We start from the raw sequence: 22678 nt of genomic DNA, 5'->3' as shown, positions 1-22678 counted from the left end.
CTCGGCTGCAACTCCTGGTAGCGTGTGAATTCCCACTCTGTGAAGCAGGCAAAGAATGGAGCATCCTTCTGAGTTTACAACTCCCCGGGGTCCAGCCCTACTTCTGGTTCCTCAGGTCCCAGCCCCCATTTCCCATCACTGACACAAGCACTAGCTGAGGCCTTCCCACACAAAAATAATAAAGCAGTAGACCTAGATCCTGTTTTTCTTTCTGCACACACACATACACTCACTCACAGACTCACACACATACACACAAACATAGACACACATACACTCACACACAGAGACTCTCAGACATACACATAAACATAGACACACACACACAGACTCTCACACATACATGCAAAGACACGCTCACATACAGACTGTCACACATACACATGAACATAAACACACACACATCCTTTAGGAGCCTCATCAGAAGCTGTAATCAAAACCCACAAAGAACTGAAGCCTCCTGCCAGTGCACTCCGTGAGGCTGTGCCCTGAGCTTGTTTTCTGAACAGGGAAGGTCACCTCCCTGGAGACCCCTTGGAAAATGTGTGTTCCCTCATGGGGCAAAAAGGACCCAAAGAACTGATTCTGTCAGGAAGGAGGTGAAGACAAAATAGCTATTACATGTAAAACATGTACATGGGACCTGGTAAGGACGTGCAGAGTGGGGACGCCTCCCAGCTCACCGACTAAGGACCCTCATGCCATGCTTCCCACGTGACAGACACTGCTCTGAGAACTCTATACTCAGTAACTTCACAGCTCTAGGAGGTATGTGTGATTACTATCCCATTTACAGATGAGAAAAACAGGGTGGGTAAGCACACTCCAGTCACTAGGAACCAGGCGGTCCCTTGAAAGCTCCAACTGAGGATTTTGAATTCATCCTTCCTGAACTCATTTCCACTTGTCTCATCACACCCTTTGCAAGAACAGCCTCTATTAAGATTCTCTATGAGATATCTTTAAATAAATGATCAGGAGCCCTAGCTGGTCTGGCTCAGTGGACAGAGCGTCGGACTGCAGACTGAAGGGTCCCAGGTTCGATTCTGGTAAAGGGCACATTCCCGGGTTGCGGGCTTGATTCCCAGTGGGGGTCATGCAGGAGGCAGCCGATCAAAGATTCTCATTCATCACTGATGTTTCTATCTCTCTCTCTCCCTCTCCTTCCTCTCTGAAATCAATAAAAATATTATTAAAAAAATAAAATAATCAGGAAAGCATTAGGATCTGGTGTATGAGATATTGGAGACATCTATTGGGCACTTGCTATGTGCTCATCCCTCCAAGGTAGATATTATTATCTCAATTTTATAGAAGAAGGAATGAAGTCTCGGGGGTTATGTAATTGTCAAATGTCACATAGTTGTGTTATGTTGAGTGGAGACTGAAACCCAAGTTTCTGTTGAGGTGTTCCTGCCAGCTCCGCTTCCTCCCCGGCCCCACCCAGCAGTAAAGCCAGTGCCCTGGACAGCAGGTGCTTGATGCTCTGTTCTCTATGGAAAAGAAGCTTGGAAAGGGTCAAAAGGTCAGTTCCACCAGGATGGCTTCTAGTGGGCCTAGTCACACAGCAAGAGCTGTGCCTAGGAAAAAACAGACGGTGTTTTAGAAATGTTGGAAGTTACAGTGCTCAGGAATGCATGTTACAATGATTTGTCCTTGGAGTAGCTTGTCATTTTTTGTTCCTCAGATTCCCCTGTCAGACTTCTGTGAGCTAGGAAGGGTCAGGGGCTGTGTCTTTCCTGAGTGTTTCTCCAGTTCTCAGCACAGGCTGCACTTGTGGTGGTGGCTTGTGGGAGGAGGCTGGCTGGCTGGCTGTGAGATAGGCTGGGTGGATAATTGTCAGGCTGGATGATTAAATCTCTGGACTGAAGGGAGGAAGACATGGAGGGAGGAGGAGAGGATAGAAGATGAAGATGGATGAATGACTGGCTGGGTGGGTGGCATACTCTCCATCGAGTAAGACTAATAGACATTGTGTGCATGTCTATATTCGTGAAGTCCGATGGCATGAGAGACAAAAGAGTGATGAAAAAGGCAGGATGATCTGGTGATTATCGGCCCCTGACCTCTAGGAATAGAGTGGGCAATGGCAGGAAAGAGGGCCCACCAGAAACATGGCAGGGCGAGGGTGCACGAGGAAGGGGGAATCTACACGGCGGGCACCCGAGAGCCTTCAAAGGAAGGAGACCGCATCCAGCAGACCTCAACAGAGGCACTTCCGCTCTCTCCCGTGCTCTTAGGATTTGCCTCTGAAATAATCATGTTCTCACAAGTCCCCAGAGTGTCTTTCTATCTTGTCACAAGAGCACTAATTCCTCTTTGCGGCCAGAGCCCCTCTTCCAGAGGCAGTCCCTGTTTGCCCTCTAGGCTGTGAGGGACCTGGGGATGCAGCCACCACAGTGTCCACCCCCCCCCCCTTACCATCATTATTATTATTGTTTTAGCTCATTAAATCCTTAAAACAAGCCTGGAAAATGGGGATTATTAGCTCCACACAATGTTTGAGAACATGAAACTCAGAGAAGTTAAGTAACTTGTCCACAGTCACCCAGGTGGGATTCCAGTCGAGGCCTCCTGACTCACTACCCACACTGCCTTTGGCAGGGTCCTCTCTGCCAGGTTCCAAGTGCAGGATCTAAACTCCCCACTCCCCCTGGGCTGGGGCTAGGGCTATTGCTTACAGCTTCCTAGCCCAGGCCGAGTCACGTGACAGTGGGGGAAGGAAGATAATAATATTCCCGTCTATGACACTGGCCTATATTTATCCCTGCACCCAGGCAGTTAGGAAACTATGGTGCATTCCTGGGAAGTTATGAGTGAAATAAATATTTAAATGTTTCTATAAGTTTATTTAAGGAGAACAAAATGTGACCTGCCGGCTTATTATAGGGTGGGTGAGCTTGCGGGATAGCCCAGCCCCCCAGTACTCAGCTGACTCCAGGGGAGGGAAATGGACCCAGGGGGAGGCTGGGTTCCTGGAAGGGTGAGGGGTGCCCCTGCTATCCTTACTCAGCTGTGTGTTCAGCCTTGCGCTTTGCTGGCTGCCAGGAAGAAAGGGTTTATGAGGGAGGGTGCAGCTTGGAAGAATAAGAAAGGATTGTTGGAGATCTGTGGATACCAGGAACAGGGAGGTGAGGCCAAAGACCTGGAGATGACTGTAAGAGTAGCTTGTGTTGCGGGAAAGCCAACAGGCCTAGAGTTTGGCCCCTTCCACCATTTACTACCTGCCCAGCCCTGAACAAGTCTGTTTAAGGGGGACGGGAGGAGGATAGAAAGTGAGGAGAGAAAAGAAATGTACCAATCACCTCCTTCATGCTCAGGCCCTTCACTTTCTCTTCTCATTCCCTTTTTGTGATTCTGTGAGGTTGGGAGGTATTATCAGCCCCAAGTTGTAGGTGGGTATTCTGAGGTTCATTCACAGAATTGCTGGTAGGATTGAATGCGAAGGCACCCCCGAAGCGTTTGAGACAGGGCCTGGCACACAGCAGGTCTGAGAGTGTCACTTCCCTCTACTCACATTTGTTCCTTTGCTTCCCGTGTCTGAAACCTACAAAGGACATCTGTTTTTGGTCTGAGAAGTAGATGGTGAGAGAGGGGGATGGGGCCTTGGAGGTGGGCTTCCTCTCTGGGAGTCATTGATTACGCAGGCCATGTGGTCAGGTGCCTGGGGAAGATGCTCTGTGGCTCCACCAGACAGGCTGGTCCCTTTAATTTAACTCCAGATGGTTGCTCAGACCCCAAACCAAGAAGGACAATCTCTTCAAAACCCAATTCCAAAAGAATGAAGTCAGTTCCAAAAGTAGCAATAACAGAATAACACCTGACACTCGTTGGTCATTTACTAGGGGCCAGGTGTCCCCATAAGCTTTCCACCTGGACCTGCTCCTGCCAGATTTAACAAATGAAAATACAGTTATGTCCATGCGATATTTGGGGCATACTTATACTAAGAAATTACTCAGTGTTTATTTGAATATTGGGCATCCTGTATTTTATCTGGCAATCCTACTGCTATATCAACCTGTTTGGTTCTTGTAACTACCCTGTGACATAATTATTTTACAGATGAGGTAACCAAGGCACAGGGAGTCAAGGGAACTTGCTCAAGTTCACACAGCTAGTACATGAGAAACTGTATCATGAATTAGTGTGGCTCCCAAGGCCCAGGCCCTTGCAGTCCTAAAACCAGGAATTTGCTTGCGGTCTGTATTTGAACACACTGCCCCGCAAGCTTTCTTCAGGTCATGCAGCTCAGAGTGAGAGCCCGGATGGGTCTTTACACCATATTAACACCTGGCAGAATTCACCCCAGAGGGCCCCTGATTCTTCCCACACTCTCTCCTGGATTACTGTCTCCCCAGTGATGTGCCAGGGTGAAGCACAGCCCACAAAAGACTGAATGTTCCCCTCAAAACAGTTCTGAAAAAAACAACTAGAAATTGTACAGAACTTGCTCAACCATTCCGTGAGCTGATTAGGGAAAGAACACGTTGATTTTATTACTTTGTACACATTGGAAGGAGAGAGTGGGGAGCATTCCAGGACATTCCATCAGGGATAAAGGACTTCTCTCCGATTGCTCGTGCCTCCTGGCTTTTAAGCAGCTTAAAATTGTGTGGTTACATCCTTGGCACTTGCCACCCATGGTTTGTTTCTGTCTTTCCGTGTGGGCACCTCTGCCCCAACCCTCCTCTGAGTGAGAGCTTTGTTGCAAGTGGCTTCAACCAGAAGGGAGAGCAAACTTTCACCAGACAGCAGCCCCCCATGGCTTGCAGGCCATTTACCTCACAGGTGTCAACACGGAGGGCACCAGGCCCTGGGAGCTACCTGGAGTTGGGGGTTGGGGAAGGATAATTCCACCCCATTTTCCATTGCATTTCACTAACTGGGAAGCATTTCAGAGGCCCGCCTGGTTTACCTTTGTCTTCCCAGGCCCTACCATAGACCCCCGGCACATATTAGGCATTCAGTCAATGTTTGCTAGATGGACAGAATGTAGCATAATGATGTGAGAGTGTTTACAGATTGACCCTGGTCTTATACCCCAAAACTTTTGTGAGTCAATCATAAAAAGAAGAATCAAGACAATCTATTCAATAAATAATTGGGTGGAGCATGAGTAAGCAGAGGGGGAAGGAAGAGAGAGGATTTGGGTGGGGACGGTAAGCAAGTGAAGAGTCAAAGGAGAGGGGACAGGCAAGGATGGGAGTTAAGATCCGTTCCCCTTTCATGTCCTTTGAGAGGTGAGAGTGAAGACAAGTTCCTTTTGCATTGTTTTGTTGTCTGCTGAGCAATTATTAAAAGCTTCCTTCTTAAAGCCTGGACCACATGGATCACAGCTTCATTAGGTTTCAGGTTAAATTGTTGAACTTCAGAGTCAAACCCTGGACAGTTAGAAGGAGCATGCATTTCTCTTCATCTGCTAGGGACGTTTATATTTACCAAATAATTCCCTCATTTTTATAGTCTCATGTTTTGTTTATCTTATATTTTATTGTTGGTTACTTCAAATGGTTTTACAAAATAGGTAGTGAGTCAATACAATAAAACAAACTATATTTAACTTACTTAGCAGCCTGAATACATTCAACTCTTGGACATGGGTATCCTATATAATAACAGCCTAATATGCTAAGTGTCCGGTTGTCCAGTTAGCCATTCAACCAATCAAAGGGTAACATGCTAATGATATGCTAAGGCCGCTCAACCGCTCGCTATGATGTGCACTGACCAGCAGGAGGCAGAAATTCAATTGGTCAACCAGTCGCCATGATGTGCATTGACTACCAGGGGGCAGATGCTCCAACCAGTAGGTTAGCTTGCTGCTGGGGTCCGGCCAATCAGGACTGAGCAAAATGGACCGGACATGCCCTGGAGCCCTCCCGTGGCCCCTCCCCAGCTGGCCAACTTCCCGCATCCTTCCCTGGCCCCAATTGTGCACTGGTGGGGTCCCTCGGCCTGGCCTGTGCCCTCTGGCAATCCGGGCTGAGGGACCTCCCCTTCCCCAGTGCACAAATTTCGTGCACTGGGCCTCTAGTATAGTATAACCACATTACCACCATATGATTTTTTTCTTTTTCAGAACACAACATGCAGAAATTAATGATTGGCCCCTCCTGCCCCTTTACATAGATCTATCTTATCTGCATCAAAGCATGTTGGGAATTTGTAAAAGTCCCACTCCTAGGATGGCCAAAACCTTATGATATAACTAGAATAAACATGATATTTTAGCCAAAGTACACTTTTTTGTTCACCAAAGGATGCATATAAAAAAAATTCTAAACATGATAAATATGAATATATTCAGAGCTCAAACTTTCATGACCAAAATAAACTCCACCCAGGAAGGAACCTCACACATATTATAAGCACAGTCAGTGTTTCGGTTGACTTTCCTATGACAGCGGTCACCCATGAGGCTGTATAGGAAAGAAGCTCCATCAAGATGATATGGGAGTTGTGCAAGATGAGTGAGTCCTAGAGATCCAGGTGCCTGGAAGTAACAATACTGTATTCATATCTAAAACTTTGCTAAGGGGGTAGATCTTATAAGTGTTCTTCTCATCATGATCATCATAAATAAAAGGCAAGAGGAAACTTTTGGAAGTGATGAATAGGCTTATGTCACAGATTGTGGTAAAGACTTCACAGGTGTGTACTCTCTAAACTCATCAAGTTGTATACATTAAATATGTACAGATTTTTGTATATTGATTGTACCTTAATAAAGTGGTTTAAAAAGAAAAAAAGATGGCATGGGTGAAGGAGGTTTTAAGCACATTTACCCAAATGTAGGATTGTCACTGAATATCAGGAATGTGTGGATGCCGCCACCTCTTCTCCTGACCTCCGTTTTCCCCCAACGAGGCTGACCACAGCCTGAGCACTCTGCCACATTTCCCTAGATTGTCAGAGATTTCCTAGAGTGTCACTAGGGATGGCTTACAGGTTCCCTAATCTTAGTACATGAAAGATGGGCCTTGTTAGCTCAGGTCAATGCCTGCTAGGGAATGAAGGAGAAAAAAATATGTATGTGTTTTTCCTCCTCTTTGAATAATCCAAATACACTGCATTTGTCCCCTTATCAAGAGGCTCTGAGAATCCTGAAGCTAGAATACAGGCTCCAGCTCCAGCTCCTGGAAGCTTCCTCCCAAGCCTAACTCCACCTGTGTTTTCATTCTAAACCACCAGGGCTCTCCCACCGCAGGAATATCTTGCAGTCCACCCACGATCGTCCTGACTGGGGATGCCAGTTCACCGGAAGGAGAAACTGACAAAAACCTGGCCAACAGGTACATCCCAGGTGTCTGATCTTTGTGCTGTGAAGAACAACATTTCCTAGCACAGAGGGACTAGACAGCTATTTTTTATAAATCTTTCCTTCTTTCTTGAATCATTTTATTGATGAAAATACAGTCATGCAAGTTCTCAAAATGTGTGAGAGAGATTGGGATTTTTCCATTATCTTCCCCCCTCCCCAAATTATTTTTCTTCTCCTGGATTTGGCTCTTTTCACCCTGCTATCCTTTTAAAAAAGCACGAATCACAGCATAGGAGTTTCCTGTATAACTGCCCAGATGTTTGCAAACAGACCCGAAGGATGTGAGTCTCTGACTGTAGAGTCCTTCCCCTGGCCAGGGTGGGTCCTGGGTGGAGGATGATCTCTCGGAAGGGACATTGGCTCACATGCACAGGGATGCCACTGCCTTGGTTTTGCATAGCAATAGCCCATACATTAATCTAGCTAGAACGAGACTGTCTAAGTACTATTCACAAAATGTTACACAGATAATTCTCATACAAATATATAGTGAGCACATGTCAAAGGTATATTTAACTCATGAATGTGGGGACCCATCAGGGTAACAAAGCTAGTTCAAAGGAAGGAGGATATAAGAAATGGATATATATATATATATATATATATATATATATATATATTCATTCAGCGAGGAGGAAAAGAACACTGGAATAAAGCTGGTAAGTTAAATATAAAACAGGTTAATGCTCTACTGGACAATGAAATCCCATTTTTATCTTTTCTCCTTAGCAGAAATCATATGCATCTCTACAATTATTTATATTTTATGAGTTTTCTATGAGTTAGATGTCCATTCAGTCTGAGCCCTAATGTACAGCAAGTAGTCAAAGTTACATATCATTAGGGCAGTGGTCTGGAAACTTCAGCATGCAGCAGAGTGCCCTGGGGAGCCTGGTCAATCGCAGGTGGCTGGGCCTCACCCCCAGAGTTTCTGATCCAGTAGGTCTGGGGTAGAGCCTGAGAATTTGCATTTCTAACAAGTTCCCAAACTTAGAAAGCCTGTAAGACGATGCACTCATAAGACTTTGAAAAAAGATACAGGCATCTGTTTGCCTGTTTCCAAGCTGTGGACCAATTTTCTTAACAAGATGGCTCCATTCTTTCAGAGCTCACAGTCCCCACCGGAGGCTTTCTCACCGACACTTGAAGGTTTCCACTGCTCCGCTGACTTCTGTGGGTAAGGGCGAGGCCAACTTACCTTACTTCTGCAACCAGAGATAGGGGTCCAGCTGAAGTGTGTTTGAGTAGGAAGATTGAGGCCTGGTAGTTTGACCTGCCCTCTCTGCTCCTCAAGCAGGTCCATCCTTATGAGCCCTGTAGGACAAAGTCCATCAGCCACTCAGTGTTGGTGCCCAAAAGAAGTATGATGTGTCATCTCAGTTTCTTTTGGTAAAAAGACAAGACCAGGGTGTGAAGAGGAAGGAGAGGAAGTCAAAGAGATATAGAACATCTGTGTGAGGCTCAATTTCAGGGCTTAGGGAGGACAGTACTCTGCTCCTCAGGTGGGCATGCGCCTGAATGCAAGGCTACCCCAAATGGTCCCTCAGAGCCGCCACTGGACCATGAGAGCACAGTTTTGATGCAGACTTGGTCCCTACCTTCATATTGCTCAGAGTCTATGAAGAGACTGAGAAGTGAACAGATATAATCAGGACACTGTATTGTAAGGCCTTTTATAGAAGTGTTAAGGAAACAGGGGCAGGAAGGGGCTCGATTCTCCCTGAGGAGGGAAGTTTGGGTAGGTATTTCAGAGGAGAGAGTATTTGAGTTACACCTTAGCAAGTTGGAGAGATAGACAAGAGGGAGGGAAGGTGTTGCCTTCCAGGTAGAAGAAGCAACATGCTGGGGAGCAGAAGGCATAACAGGCCAACTGAGTGTTCAGCTGTGTGTACCAGTCAGGGCTTTCATGTGATAGAAACCCAACTCAAACTAGCTTAAACCCAAGCAAATGAAAATGAATAAAAGCCAGGGCTTGTGGTTTCAGGTAGCACTGAATCCATATGCTCAAGTTGGATCATTAATAATTGTCCCATCCCATCTCTCAAGTCCCCTCTCTTTTTGGGAAATGGCTACCAACAACTCCAGGCTTACTTCCCATCATTGGAAAGAGAGGATTGTCTCTCACTGAACTCCCATGGCTATCCCTGCACCAATCACTGTGGCTGGGGTATTGAATTCACTGCCTGGCTGAGGATGGTACACAGTCCCACTCCTGGCACTTGAGGTGAGGTGGGAGGTAGGATTAGCTCCTCCCTGACTAACGTAATTGAGATGAAGAGGGAATTCGCTCAATGCAGATTGGGAAGCTACGAACAGAAGGGGGAATGGAGGCTGGAGAGTCACAATGGGAGTGGCCTCAGGAGGAATACATGGGGTCATCAAAAGTCGCTGGTCCCAGTTTAGCATTGGACAGCATTCCATGAGGAATCCTGATGAGGTGAGGCAGGAGCATGGCATGGTCGGATATGGCTCTTAGCAAGATCACCGTGATAGGCACTGGAGGATGAGATAGAGGTGATAGCCTGGAGGTGGGGGTAGGGGGGTATGAAATGTCTGATATAACTGTGCAGGTAAAAGCTCATGAGCAAGAATGGAGATGAGAGGCACATTCTAGAGGTAGGTACCCATACAGCATAAATGATGATCAGGACTTGATGACCAGTTGGTTGGACGTGGAGGGATTGAGGAAGAGGGAGGAATGTGGAGTGACTCCCATGTTTCTGGGCAGCTAGGTGTCATTCACCCAGAGAAGAAACAGTTTTGAACAAGATTGGAGTAAATAGTGTGAGTGGAGGAAAGAAGGGAGAGGAGGTGGCCATGTGATTGTGTCTTTGGCCCATAATCGTCTGAGTGCTCCCTGTGCCCACACACCTTGAGCACACTAGCTTATTGAAGAAACATAGACCTGAAAGAAGAACATGACAGCAGGGCAGATAGCGCAGAGTTGGGGCTCCTGCTGGCCTTCCCTAACAGCGGAGATTAGGATAGTACTGGGAACCTAGGTGGCTTCATGACCATTTGTGACAGAGGACCTGCCACAGCTACAGGCTAGAAGCCACAGGGGCCAAACCTGCTGAGGAAGCCCTGTCTGACCCCACACAGCCCTCTCCATAGCTCAGCACCGGGCCCAGGCAAGGTTTGGCTGGCCAAGTCTGCTCTGGGCAGCATCCCTGGGCTGGGGCATGGAGTAGCAGGGACTCTCACCCTGTGCTCACCCTCCCTCTGCAGACCCTGCGGGGCATATCATTGACCTGGTAAATGACCAGCTGCCAGACATCAGCATCTCAGAGGAGGACAAGAAGAAAAACCTGGCTCTGCTGGAGGAAGCCAAGTTGGTGAGTGAGCGATTCCTGACCCGACGTGGGAGGAAGTCCAGAAGCAGCCCCGGAGACTCTCCGTCAGGTAGGATGCATGTGGGCTGCCCTGAGCCCCTCTGAGGAGGGATGGGAGGGGGATAGCCAAGCCCGGCTGCACTGGAAGCCCTGCTTTGACTTGCCTGCCCCCAGCCTCTAGGCCCAGGAGGACTGAGCCTTATGGAGAGGTTCCGGTGAGGCCCCATTTCAGAAGCTCCAAAATATTGACCCAACTCTAGCCCAGAAAACTCTGCTTTTTGTTTTGGGGGCCTGTGTGTGACCACTGTGGCTTCCTGTTTCTCTGAGAATGTCAGCCCATATGATACCCATGAACTTAACGGGAGCTCCCCCAGCTCTGAATCTTGCACGGAGAGAAATCCTGTGTGTGATGCCCGTGTGTGCAGACTCCTGGGTCACTCTGCATGGACAGAGTCTGCATGACTTCCCCACCTTCCCCAGGCGGTCCTGCTCTATGGGCACCTCCCCAGCAAAGGTCTGGAATGGCCAGCTCTGGGCTCCCTCTCCCTGATTTCCAGCTGGGGGCCCTGGGAAGGATCCGAGGCACTGTGGGGAAGGGAAGGGGAACGTGGTCTTCGGTGTCTTCATGGAATTTCTGGATTAGAAGGAAGGTTTTCCTGGGCCTGAAGTCCACCCTGCTACACCTTTGGCTAAAATCATTCTTTTTCCTGAACACAGAGTTGAGGCAAATTTTAGACAAGTCTGAATGTACTTAGAAGGGAAGGGGAGCCTCTGAAATCAGGGCCATCCTGTCAAGTCTGGGAGGTACAGTTTTTGGAGCTACATCTGCCAAGCAATGGCAGGTCCTCTGTTTCTAGAAGGTGCTTTGAGGTCAGGTCAGGCCAGGCAGGCTGAGGAGTGTGACCCAAATCCTCACCCCTGTAGGTGACCCTGTGTCCCCTCTGTTGGGCTGGCAGCAGGGAGGCACTGGGCTGATCTCAATGAGGCAGACCCAGTTCCCAGAGGTCAGAAGTACCTGAAAGCGTGTATGTGTTAAGCGTAAGTCCTTAACCTTCACTAAAACTGGCCAATTTGTGTCTGTTTCAACAGCTGTTTCCCCAAACCTCAGCCCCAGAGCTTCTCCTACTTCCTCGCGGAGCAACTCACTCACCATCCCCACGCTGCCTGGTGAGATCCAGCCCCCTTGGCAGTTCCTGCCCTTTCTCCCTGTGGGTGGCAGCTCAGCCCCTCCCTTGGTCTGGCCACAAAGCCTACCATCTTGCAGGCTTCATAGGTAGACCCTCTGTTTGGCCCCCCTCTCCAAGGGCTCCCAGCTGGGCCTGGCTGGGCTGCCTCAGAGGTGGGATATATATGTTACATTGAGGTTTTGAGCTAATGTAGGGAGACAGATCTAGCCCAGGATGAGGTAGGTTGTGGAAAGGGGGCTATGGCTTGCATTCTTTGCCTAGAGAGAAGTCAGAGAGAGTTCATTTCAGTGCTTATTTGGAAAGGCCTCTATTTGAGCCACTCTTTGCTTTTTGGTTTCTTGTCTTTCATTAGGCTGTGTTCTGGGCCACACCCTCAGACCAGCAGGGGAAGGGAGGGTGCCAGGGAGAACAGCCTGCCCATGTCAGAGCTCTGGGGCCAGCTCAGGCTCAGGCCAGGCTGCCTGGGTTCAGATCCCAGTGCTGACATGTCCTGTGTGACTTTGACCTCCCTCCGTCTCATCTGCCTTGTGTGGCTTCTGTGATGACTAAATGAGGATTCAGCACAGAACCTGACATGTAAGGGGCATTCAACAAATGGTGGCATTACTGGCTCCCAGGCCTGGGGGAGATAAGGGAGGACATTCTGGGGAGGTAGATGTGCTTCGCTAAAGGAACAGCTGAGGTGTGGGGTGCTGGACAGCTCTCAGCAGTGTCTGGACCATTTCAGGTTTGGATGCATGCAGTGGCCCACAGCCCCCTCTGGCCGGAGCACCAGCACAGGTAATGGGGGCCCCATTTGGGTTTTCTATGCCAACTTGTCTCTCCTCTTACTCCTTAACCCCGAGAGGCCCTTCACAACCCACTGAAGTGAGGGTGCTGGGTGGGGGAGGCACCTACGCCACTGCTAGAAATACCCCTCATTGAGGGTATTCGAAGAGGAGATATGGTCCCTTCACATCACTGACTGACTCGTGTTTAATTTCTCCAGCAGAAGGGGGATGAGGCCGAAGTCTCTTCACATCACCTTGGCGAGCCTGTGAGTTTGAGCTCTGCCCGATTTGGGTGCGGGAGATACAGTGTCCTAGCAGCCTAGGCTGGCCCCAGGCAGCTATGAGTGGGTGCACATGAGTGGACAGTCAAGGCTGGGGAAGCAAGAAGGTTGCTCTGCCCATGTGACAGGAAATCTGAGGTGGTGGTGGTGGGGTGGGGGGGTGAGAAGGCAGGATTCCGTGGGGTGACCTCCATTGTGGTCCTGCCTGTAGCCCTGCACCCCCAGCCAGGCTGCTGGCCAGAGACCAGGGGGACCTCAGGGCCCAGCAGGAGCCAGGCAAGGCACTTGCTCCAGTGAAACTGCAGGAAGGCTCCAGCCCCTGGTTGGAATTCTTCTTGGGGCAGCAGGGAAACCTCATCTTTTCCTCATACCTGCTCAGAAGAAAGTGCTGGAGAGGATGTTGAGGGCAGCATATACTACAGTCTCATCTAGAACGGGGTCTGGGTTAGAGTCCTTTGGGGGAGTTTCAGCACGCATGTAAACAGCCACGCAAAGACCAGACACAGAGCCACATGCTCCTCACAGAGCAAGCTTCCCCTGGGAAATGAAAGGACAGTAAACCTCTGAGCAGTGAGATATCACCTTTGTAAGAATCACCTCATCTAAATATTCATAACCTCTTCTGGATTATGGAACTCTCTGAGAAATTGTTAAAAGCTGTGTATTCTCTTCCCAAAAAATACATACAGCGCACACACAAACACACATATATGTATTTGCGTATAATTTCAGAGGGTTCACAAACCTGATGGGATACCTAAGCCCCTAAAGGTTAAGGGCTTTGCCAGGCAGAGCCAGGACTAGGATCTGGGGCAACTGAGGTAAGGCCAAAACATGTGATTGCCCTGAGCTGCCCTCAGTTCCACTCTTCTCTCCGGCTCCTAGCCTTCGGGAGTTCTTGGCAGGTTTTGAATGGCAGGTCCCTGGTCCTGGGTGTTTTACAAACCTTAGGCTTGTCTGTGGGTCCTCTTTACTGGCGCAGACTTCCACCTACTTCACACCCCTACACACACGCTCACACATGGCCCTTAGCAGGGTCTGTGGTCCCATATGTCTGCTCCCCAACCTGCCTCCAGGGTCCCCGTTCTACCTTGTCTCTTTCAGAATATCCCCAAAGGGCTAGCTGACCGGAAGCAAAATGACCAGAGGAAAGTGTCTCAGGGCAGGCTGACTCCTCGCACTCCCACAGTTGAGAAGTCCAAAGAGATTGCAATAGAACAAAAGGAAAACTTTGATCCTCTCCAGTGCCCTGAGGCCACACCCAAGGGCCCAGCTTCTGGCTTAGGCAGTGTCGGGAAAATGGCCCTGAACAGCCCTCAGCCTGGCCCTGCTGAGAATGAGCTGGACAAGCCGCTCCTGAAGACAGCCAGGGAGGGCAACCCTCTGCCCAGAAGTCCGGCCCAGGGCTCTGGAGGGGCAGCTCCCCCGGCCCCCCAGGGAAAAGGCGCAGCTGGAGAGCCAGGAGGGTCCAAGGTTGGCTCCAAAGCCGAGCTTTGGCCCCCTCCTTCCCGGCCGCCCCTGCTTCGGGGCGTCTCCTGGGACAGCGGCCCCGAAGAACCTGGCCCCCGGCTGCAGCAAGTGCTTGCCAAGCTGCCCCTAGCAGAGGAAGAGAAGCGTTTTGCGGGCAAAGCTAGCAGCAAGCTGGCCAAGGTGCCTGGACTCAAAGACTTACAGATACAAGTGCAGCCCGTGCGGATGCAGAAACTGACCAAGCTCCGTGAGGTGGGTTACTGGGGGCAGCTGGGTCGGGTGTGCACTCCAGGTCCGCCCTGGGAGGAAGACCTCTATGGGCTGAGCTGGGCCCTGGGGCAGGGCAGTTCTGGCCTGCACATGGGCCTCATGGGGCCCTAAACTTCCCCACCTTGATAAATCAGGTCCACTGAACAGCATCTTCATACACACCAGTTTCAGGTGCTTTTACCCCACTTGCTCCGGTGAGGTCAGTGTGGGACACAGTTGCCACACAACACCACATTCAGGGGGAGGTGGTGTGCAGAGGTACATGGGCCCTCAGTCTTGGGCTTGTTTCCCCCTCCAGCTGGAGCTGGTGGCTCATAAACAGGAAGCCCTTGATGGAGTGCCTTGTCATGCCTAGGACTGGGTTAGGCAAGGATAAAATATCTTTTCCTTTATCGTGGCCCTAAGCTTTCCTTCCTGATGTCTCTTAACAAAGGGCCTCAAATCCATCCCTAAGTATAATAATGGCTATGAGGGGCTGCTCCCCTCCTTGGTGAATTTCTTCCAGCATCCATGATGTCCCCCAACATTTACTGGCCATCAAACCAGTGGTCTTTCATGGGGCTGCCACCCTATGCATGGGTGATTGGGGGTGTCCAGATATGGAGGAAAGAGAGACCGGGATATGAGGGACAGAAGAGGTCAACAGAACAAAGGAGTCTTTATCCAATCCCCACTTCCCCAGAGGGCCAACCCAGGCCACAGGCCAGCCATCCAGGACTCCACAGGGCAGGACCTGGCACCCCCACTGCCTGAGCTAGACAAGACTCTCCTGGCTCCTCTACAGAGGGGCATGGGACAGAGAAGGAATAGAGGCACCGGTAGCAGTCAAGCACAAGTGAGGAGGTTTCTGTGCTAGCAGGACACACTCTAGTGCTGACCACTGTCCTATTCAGAAACCTACCATGATGCTGAGTTGTAGGCTCAGGGGACGCTGGGGCCTGGCTGTTGATGTTAACATTTCACACTAGTGTGTTAGCACAGGCTGGAAGATCTGCCTGTGATGGGCCATAGTCCCAGATCTCTGGGGAAGGTGGCACCAAGGGGGCCAGATAGCCAGGTATTTGCCTTCATGGACCTCTGGCAATGAAGAGAAGGCAGGCCCAGGCAACAGGCCATCCCTGCCCAATACCCCTGCAAGCTTTTCTCTGCAGCAAAGAAAGCCACAAAGTACCTTGGGGCTCCATCCCACTAACCTCTGCCCTGGCAGCTGAGTACCCCCATCCCAATCCAGTGTGCTGAGAGCTGATTGGCTGTGGGCTTCTGGTTTGCTAAGGAAACAGGTAAAAGGCTCTATCCTGTGACTCCTGTTTGGGCCATAAGCTCCATCCTTTCCTGCTTTATCCAGGGGGCAAACCGTGCTCTATCACACGGGCACTGAAAATCTCTTTTTTTAAAAAAGTATATTTTATTGATTTTTTACAGAGAGGAAGGGAGAGCGATAGAGAGTTAAAAACATCGATGAGAGAGAAACATCGATCAGCTGCCTCCTGCACACTCCCCACTGGGGATGTGCCCACAACCAAGGCACATGCCCTTGACCGGAATCGAACCCAGGACCCTTGAGTCTGCAGGCCGATGCTCTATCCACTGAGCCAAACCGGTTAGGGCACTGAAAATCTCTTAATAGCGCCAGCCACAGGGGTGAGGAGCTAGGTCAAGCATTTCCACTTTGGGGCACTGACCTGGTGCCGATGGACTTGGAGCAGGTGTGAGCCGACATATGCTACATACTGTGGTCAGAATCCTCATCTCTCCCCCGGCTCTGCCTTCTGAGGCCCTAGGCAGGACATTGGCTGCTGAGCCTGCTGCCTTGAGGCAGCACTTCTCAGGCCTCATCTATGTGGAGAGTTTAGTAACTCAAGCCACTGAGAATGAATGGGGGCAGGCCACAACTCCTGGGAGTGGGAGCTCACTGCCTAGAACAATAGGGCAGGAAGCTCCAGCTGCTCAGAGCACAGCCAGGAGCTCACCAAAGATTGTTTCCAGGGGCAGCCACATACCCATCCAGGGACCTTCCCTTCCCCAGAGCTCTGGGCTCTGCTTCTGTTGTTCTCCAGCCTCAGCCACAGGGTGGCTGGCAGCTCATTCACCAGGAGGCCCACAGGCTAATTTAACATGCACTAGTTCTGCACTCAAGGAATGTGGTGCCACTGTGGGTTTCAGGCACCTTCGTGGGCTGGGAGAAGGGCTGGCTTCCTAGTCCCCTCAGATGCCACCTGGTCATGATTGTCCACCCACTTTGGAGGCTGCAGAGCCATAGCCAGAACTGAGAAAAGAGTCCAGTCTGATGTCCTCATCTGAAATGTTGTCTTTTGCTTTTTCTAAAAAGGAGCACATCCTGATGAGAAATCAGAACTTAGTGGGGCTCAAGCTTCCAGAACTTAGTGAAGCGGCGGAGCAGGAAAAAGGTAGGTGGGGCCCGGCAGAGGCACTCCTCAGGCCACAGCTGGTCTCATTTTTGCCAGATCGAAGTGTAAACACTAGGCTTCAGGTCAGAGCCTTTGTCTGTCCCAGTGGTGAGTGTGGACCGAACACAGAGCAGCCCCTCAGTAAATATTTGCAGATGAATAAATTAATCAGATCATATTTCCTGCCCGCTCAGAGAACCTCTAAACGTGTCTCCTTCCAACCAACCTTCCTTCTAGAGTGACCCTGCTAGTCTTCCTTGAGGCTTATTAGCACCAAGTGGGCCTGGAAGGGTGACCCAGGTCTGAACTTTTGACGCTTCCTTTTTCTTTTCCTCTCACACCCGGAAGCCACACAAATAGAACAGTTCCTCTTTTCAAGATATCAGAGTCATCTCTTGCTTTCGAATCTGCTGTCACCACAAAGTTCAAGCCCCAGCCCTTCCCTCCTAGTGACTGCAAGTCCCCACCCAGCCATCCTGCCAGACTCATCTTCTGAAAAATGAGACCCTGACCCCCCATCCCTGGCTCACCTCTCCTGATATCTCATATCTCATGCTACCTGTAGTCAGTCTCAGCATAGAAGCCTTCTGCTTAAGGATTGTCATATGGGCATGTCCAGGGTGCCACCAACCATGTTGGAAGACCCTGGTCTGAAATATGGTAACTAACACTTACCTATTCAACATTAACAGAAGATTCCAAGTAGTAAAATTTCCAACAATGTTTTATTTTTTATTCTTATTTATTAATTATTATATTATTTTCCTTTTTATTGAATTTATTGGGGTGACATTGGTTAATAAAATTATATAGGTTTCAAGTGTATAATTGTATAATACATCATCTGTATATTGTATTGTATGTGTACCACTCCAAGCCAACAATTTTTTAAAGTATTAATTTCAGAAAAAATTAACCATCTTTAGAGAAAATATGGAAAGATTATTATATACTGCTCTACTTTTAATTTTTAATTTACTAAAGCAGATTCAAAACACTAGGAAAATATTTATCTTAAAATTCCACCATAACCCCATAAATTCTGAAAAAGCAACAATTTCTATTTTTCCCCAGTATTTACACATATTTTTAATTTTTTTCACAATTAATTTGATGGTAGATATAACTTCCTATTCCTACTTTTAAAAGTTTCGTAACTAATTTCATGTATTTTGACTCGTTCTCATATTTATCATTTAATGGGTACACACTATCCTTTTGTGTTGCTGTATCTATTGTTAGGGATTTCAGATGTTTATAGTTAACTCTGATGAAGAACCCTACTCTAAACAGCTTTGTACTTGTAGTTTATTTTTTTCTTCCTTTAATTTACCCCCTTGAGATAAATTCTCATGCCTGAGAGTCAGTGGGTCAAAGTGTAGAAACATTTGCATTTACTGAATTGTCTCCAAAGTATAAAGCTTCCTGCAAGAGCTGAGCGAGGAGCCTGTCTCCTGAGGACAAACAGTACTAGACTTGGCTTTGCTTTTTCTCCTTATTGGCCAGAATACAGTGAGAACCAGATAACCAATAATAATAACAACTATAATGTATTATTAGTATCAGTGTGAAATGCTACTTCATTATTACTTCAATTAATTTGCTAGCAAGCAAGCTCAAACTTTAAATTTTTAAATATTTATTTCCTTCCCCCCTCTCCCCCTTATTGGGTGAATTACCATTTGGATCTTGGGTGGTTTTTTTTGTTGTTGGTTTGTTTGTTTTTGTTGGTAATGCATATAAACTCTCTATATAATAACCAGTTGTTGGCTGTATTTTTCTATTTTTCATTCTATCATATTTTTTTGCTTTTAAACAAGTTTTGTATTATTTTAGAGAAATCAAAGTTTTTATAAAATCTTTTTTGCCTATCTTTTCCTTTGAGAAGTCTTCCATTATTTCATTTAAATCATTATAAAACGATGAATTCTCTTTAATTAGGACAGTAAGTCTATTTTCTACTAGTTTGTCTATAGTTTGACCTATTTATATTTTTTTGCTAATATCTCTGAAATTTATTTTAACATAGGTATTTGAAGATTTAAGACCCTGTTACCTCAATCATATTTTAATAATTTTATTTCTTACTATATTGTGGCTTAGATAAGTATATACTAAATTCTTTTTCAAAAATATTTTTATTGATTTCACAGGGAAAGGGAGAGGGAGAGAGAGATAGAAACATCAATGATGAGAGAGAATCATTGATAGGCTGCCTCCTACACACTCCCTACTGGGGACTGAGCCCGCAACCTGGGCATGTGGCCTTGACTGGAATCGAACCCGGGACCCGTCAATCCACAGGCCTACACTCTATCCACTGAGCCAAACCTGCTAATTCTTTTTTTTATATATTCCAAAGACTAGCTCTGAACTTTAGATTCTGTCTTATTCTGACCAGAACTGCATTATTTTAATTACTCCTGCCTTGTCACATGTTCTAGTGTGCAGTGGGGTTACTTCTCCCTCATTGCTTTTCTTTTTCAGAATATTCATTATATCCTAGATGCAAAGACTCAGTTAAATTAATGGAAAACAACTGGACAAGAAGCCAGGAGATTTGAGTTGGTGTCCCCAGTCCAGACACATACTAACAAAGTCTTTAAATATTTTCCTCATCCTCTGTGGGTCTCCACTCCTTGTTGGATTAGATGACCTAAGATTCAAGGATTCCAGGTCCTTTCCAGTTTGCCTCCTAGTTACCAAATTCTTTAAGTGAAATTTATACCATTTTATACATTTTAATTGTGAGTGCTCGAAAGCTACACATTGGATTCAGAACTGTCCAAGTTTTGTTTGTTGCAGCTTATAGATTATTAAATTACTTAATTTGAAAACATTTAGTTCTCATTTAGAAACATGGTTTATCCCTCTATTAATTTAGGTATTCCTTTCTTTTTCTCTAAAATATAGGTCTCCCATCTCTCTTATTGGGGCATGTTGTACATGATTGATACTTTTTATTATTTATGAAGAAGACTCTTTTTTCATTCGAGTTTTCTAGTTGATAGTGGCACAGATGAATGCTGCTTGGTTATTATACATATTTCTTATATAATATTATTATCAAATGGGAGAGGGTTATTACTATAGTGATTAAAGAGCATACTTACTATTATTAGAGTGATTACTAGGTCCCTGGTACTGTGGTGAGCATTTGACAATATTTCACCTAATACAACAACTCTGGGAGGTGGGCCTTATTGTACCCATTTTACAAAGGAGGAAATTGAGGCTCAGGGAGGACATGTTCACATGGTTAGTAATTGCTGAAGCCAGGACTGGAACCCAGATGTATCTAAATCCAAAGACTCTTGACCACCTTGCAGAAGCCATTCTTTTTCTGATTCAATCTTTGTATTTGTATCAAATTCACTATTTGTCTTTGATGTGTGATTGTGTGAAACATATGTGTATTTTTCTTCTGTATCTATACATGTTTTATTACTGTGTAACATTCTCTAATGTGATAATGGTGATAAGGAGAACACTGCCCTGGTTTCTGTTTATGATTGAATTGTTTTTGTGTTTTTCTTTCAAGGATCATGTTGTGTCTGACTATCAAACAAATGCACTCTTTTAATTTTTAAATATTATTTCATATTTATATTATTTTATATTATAAATTAGAAAAAGATAGAATATGTACTCTTTTATTATATATCATATTTTATTTTTCCATTTTATTTTATATATTTATATCCTATATATTTCTTATAGTTTATGTTTTTATTTTTTATTTTAAGGAAACATTCTTCTCTTGCAAGTTTCAAGATTTGTGTTAAATTTTATCAAGTTGCTTTGGATATGTATTGAAAGAATAATGTAGTTTTGTCATTTAATATATCAATGAATACTTTTCTCTATATAGAAATAAACCCTTGTGGTCCTGGAATAAGAAGAGTTCTTGTTATCTAGGGGGACAGAGATTAGAGAAACAAACATTCCATTTCATACTGTGATAGATTTTATTAGGAAGAAGGATCTGGAGGTGCTAGAAAAGTCCTTCCTAGAAAAGTGACATTTGAGTAGATACATAAAGACTGAATGAGAGGGGCAAGGGCATTCCAGGTAGAGGCAACAGCATGTACTTAGCCTAAGGAGGAGGAATGAGTTGTTGAAGATCCCAAGATGCTGGAGAGGGTTAACCACAGAGGGTGTTGTAGGTCCTATTATGGATTCTAATGCTTGTCCTAAGAAGAGCTGAACTGGATTAGCGTTTCAGCGATTTCTCTGGCGTGTGGCCAGTGGATCGAGCTGGGAAAGGACTCTGGAGTGCAGACAGAGGGAAGAGATGGGAGGCTACTGAGATAGCCAGGGGACCTGATTACGACAGCTGGAACAAGGCCCTCTCCGTGGTGGCAGGGCCTGAGCCCTTTTCATCTCTGCACCCCCAGTGGTCAGCCCTGGAACTGGCTCAGTCTTTCATCTTTGGCTTGAAATGACCTCCAAATGATCCTACGTACTATGAGACTCAAACATCCTACAAGTGGTCCCAGTGAAGAGAACTGGAGAGACCACATGCAAAAGCCACCCCCTCTCCTACCCACGTTCCTCAGAAACTAAAGGAGAGCCAAAGTTCGTAAGACTCTGGAATGTTCTGATAAGGATCTTCCCCATCTCCCAAAGGAACAGCAAACTATCATAAGAGATTCGTGTTTACACCATGAGCTCATATGCACTGCTGTATTTAGAGCCTGTTAAAGGGCAGCCTCTCCAGCTCTCAGGGAGGCCTCCCAAACTCATTTGTCCTGCATACAGAAGGAATGCAGCTCTTTGACAGGGCTTCTAGAATGCAGGGAAAAGAAGTCAGAACTCTGCAGATATCAATCAACACACACGTGGTTGCCCACCACGTCTCCAGCAATGTCCTAAACACTGTGGAGCACAGAGTACAGCATCCCACTTAGCTGGAAAGATAGAGTTCCACAACCTTTCTTTTTTTTTTTAATCTTTGATTTCTTTAAAGTTCTACAACCTTGATGGTAGGAATTAAAATATGTGTCAGGATCCTACTAGAATAAAGACCAGTATCACATAAAAACATTACATGAGCTGAGTGAAGTAGGTACTGTCATGCCCATTTTATATATGAGCAAACAGGTATCTTGAGAACAAGAAACTTGCCCAAGGCTATGCAGGTGGCAAGTGGTGAAGCTAAAGCTCTTAACCACACAGACTCTAAAAATTAGAGAAAATAGGACGCTGGATGCATTTACTGAACACCTTCCATGGTTAATTTTCATTTTTAAAATTTGATGTTTATAAGAGTCAAATTCATTTATCTGATAATTTGACCTCTGAGATCCATCTTGTTCCCTACCAGCCTTGGAGAGCAAGGTGTTGCTGTACACGGAGGTAAAAACATGGAGGAAGAAGCCATTAGCTCAGTAGTGGCAGTAAGTCAGGACAGGTTTCCAGGAGGAGAGCTTTGAGACAAGGAAGAGAAGGCAGAGGGAATAGCAGGAGCAAAGGAACGCAGGCCTCTTCTAGTGCTTGGCATGTTCCAGGAACAGAAGAAATCCATTTGAGTCAAGTATGGGCCATGTGTCCCAGAGAGATGGACAGCAAGGGTGGAGAGTGGGTGGGGATCAGGGAGAGTGAAGGCTTTGAGGAGCAGTTAATGAGTGTGAACT

General features: G+C 46.8%; 1 protein-coding gene across 3 annotated transcripts in view; it reads left to right on the top strand.

The window, feature by feature from the left end:
• The window catches only part of IRAG1 (inositol 1,4,5-triphosphate receptor associated 1), a 110810-nt gene that overhangs the window by 41152 nt on the left and 46980 nt on the right, over window positions 1-22678 (top strand). For 2 of the 3 annotated variants that reach the window (XM_036325378.1, XM_036325380.1), the window contains exons 3-10: window positions 7195-7295; window positions 8431-8501; window positions 10553-10726; window positions 11746-11823; window positions 12571-12623; window positions 12832-12879; window positions 13999-14616; window positions 16964-17042. In XM_036325378.1, coding sequence (XP_036181271.1) covers window positions 7195-7295; window positions 8431-8501; window positions 10553-10726; window positions 11746-11823; window positions 12571-12623; window positions 12832-12879; window positions 13999-14616; window positions 16964-17042 — 1222 coding nt within the window. The remainder of the gene's footprint in view (window positions 1-7194; window positions 7296-8430; window positions 8502-10552; window positions 10727-11745; window positions 11824-12570; window positions 12624-12831; window positions 12880-13998; window positions 14617-16963; window positions 17043-22678) is intronic. The other variant, XM_036325379.1, reaches the window with a different exon arrangement.

Source organism: Myotis myotis, unplaced genomic scaffold (genome assembly GCF_014108235.1).
Source record: "Myotis myotis isolate mMyoMyo1 unplaced genomic scaffold, mMyoMyo1.p scaffold_m19_p_10, whole genome shotgun sequence".
NCBI lineage: Eukaryota > Metazoa > Chordata > Mammalia > Chiroptera > Vespertilionidae > Myotis > Myotis myotis.
This window is presented reverse-complemented; position numbering and strand designations above follow the sequence as displayed.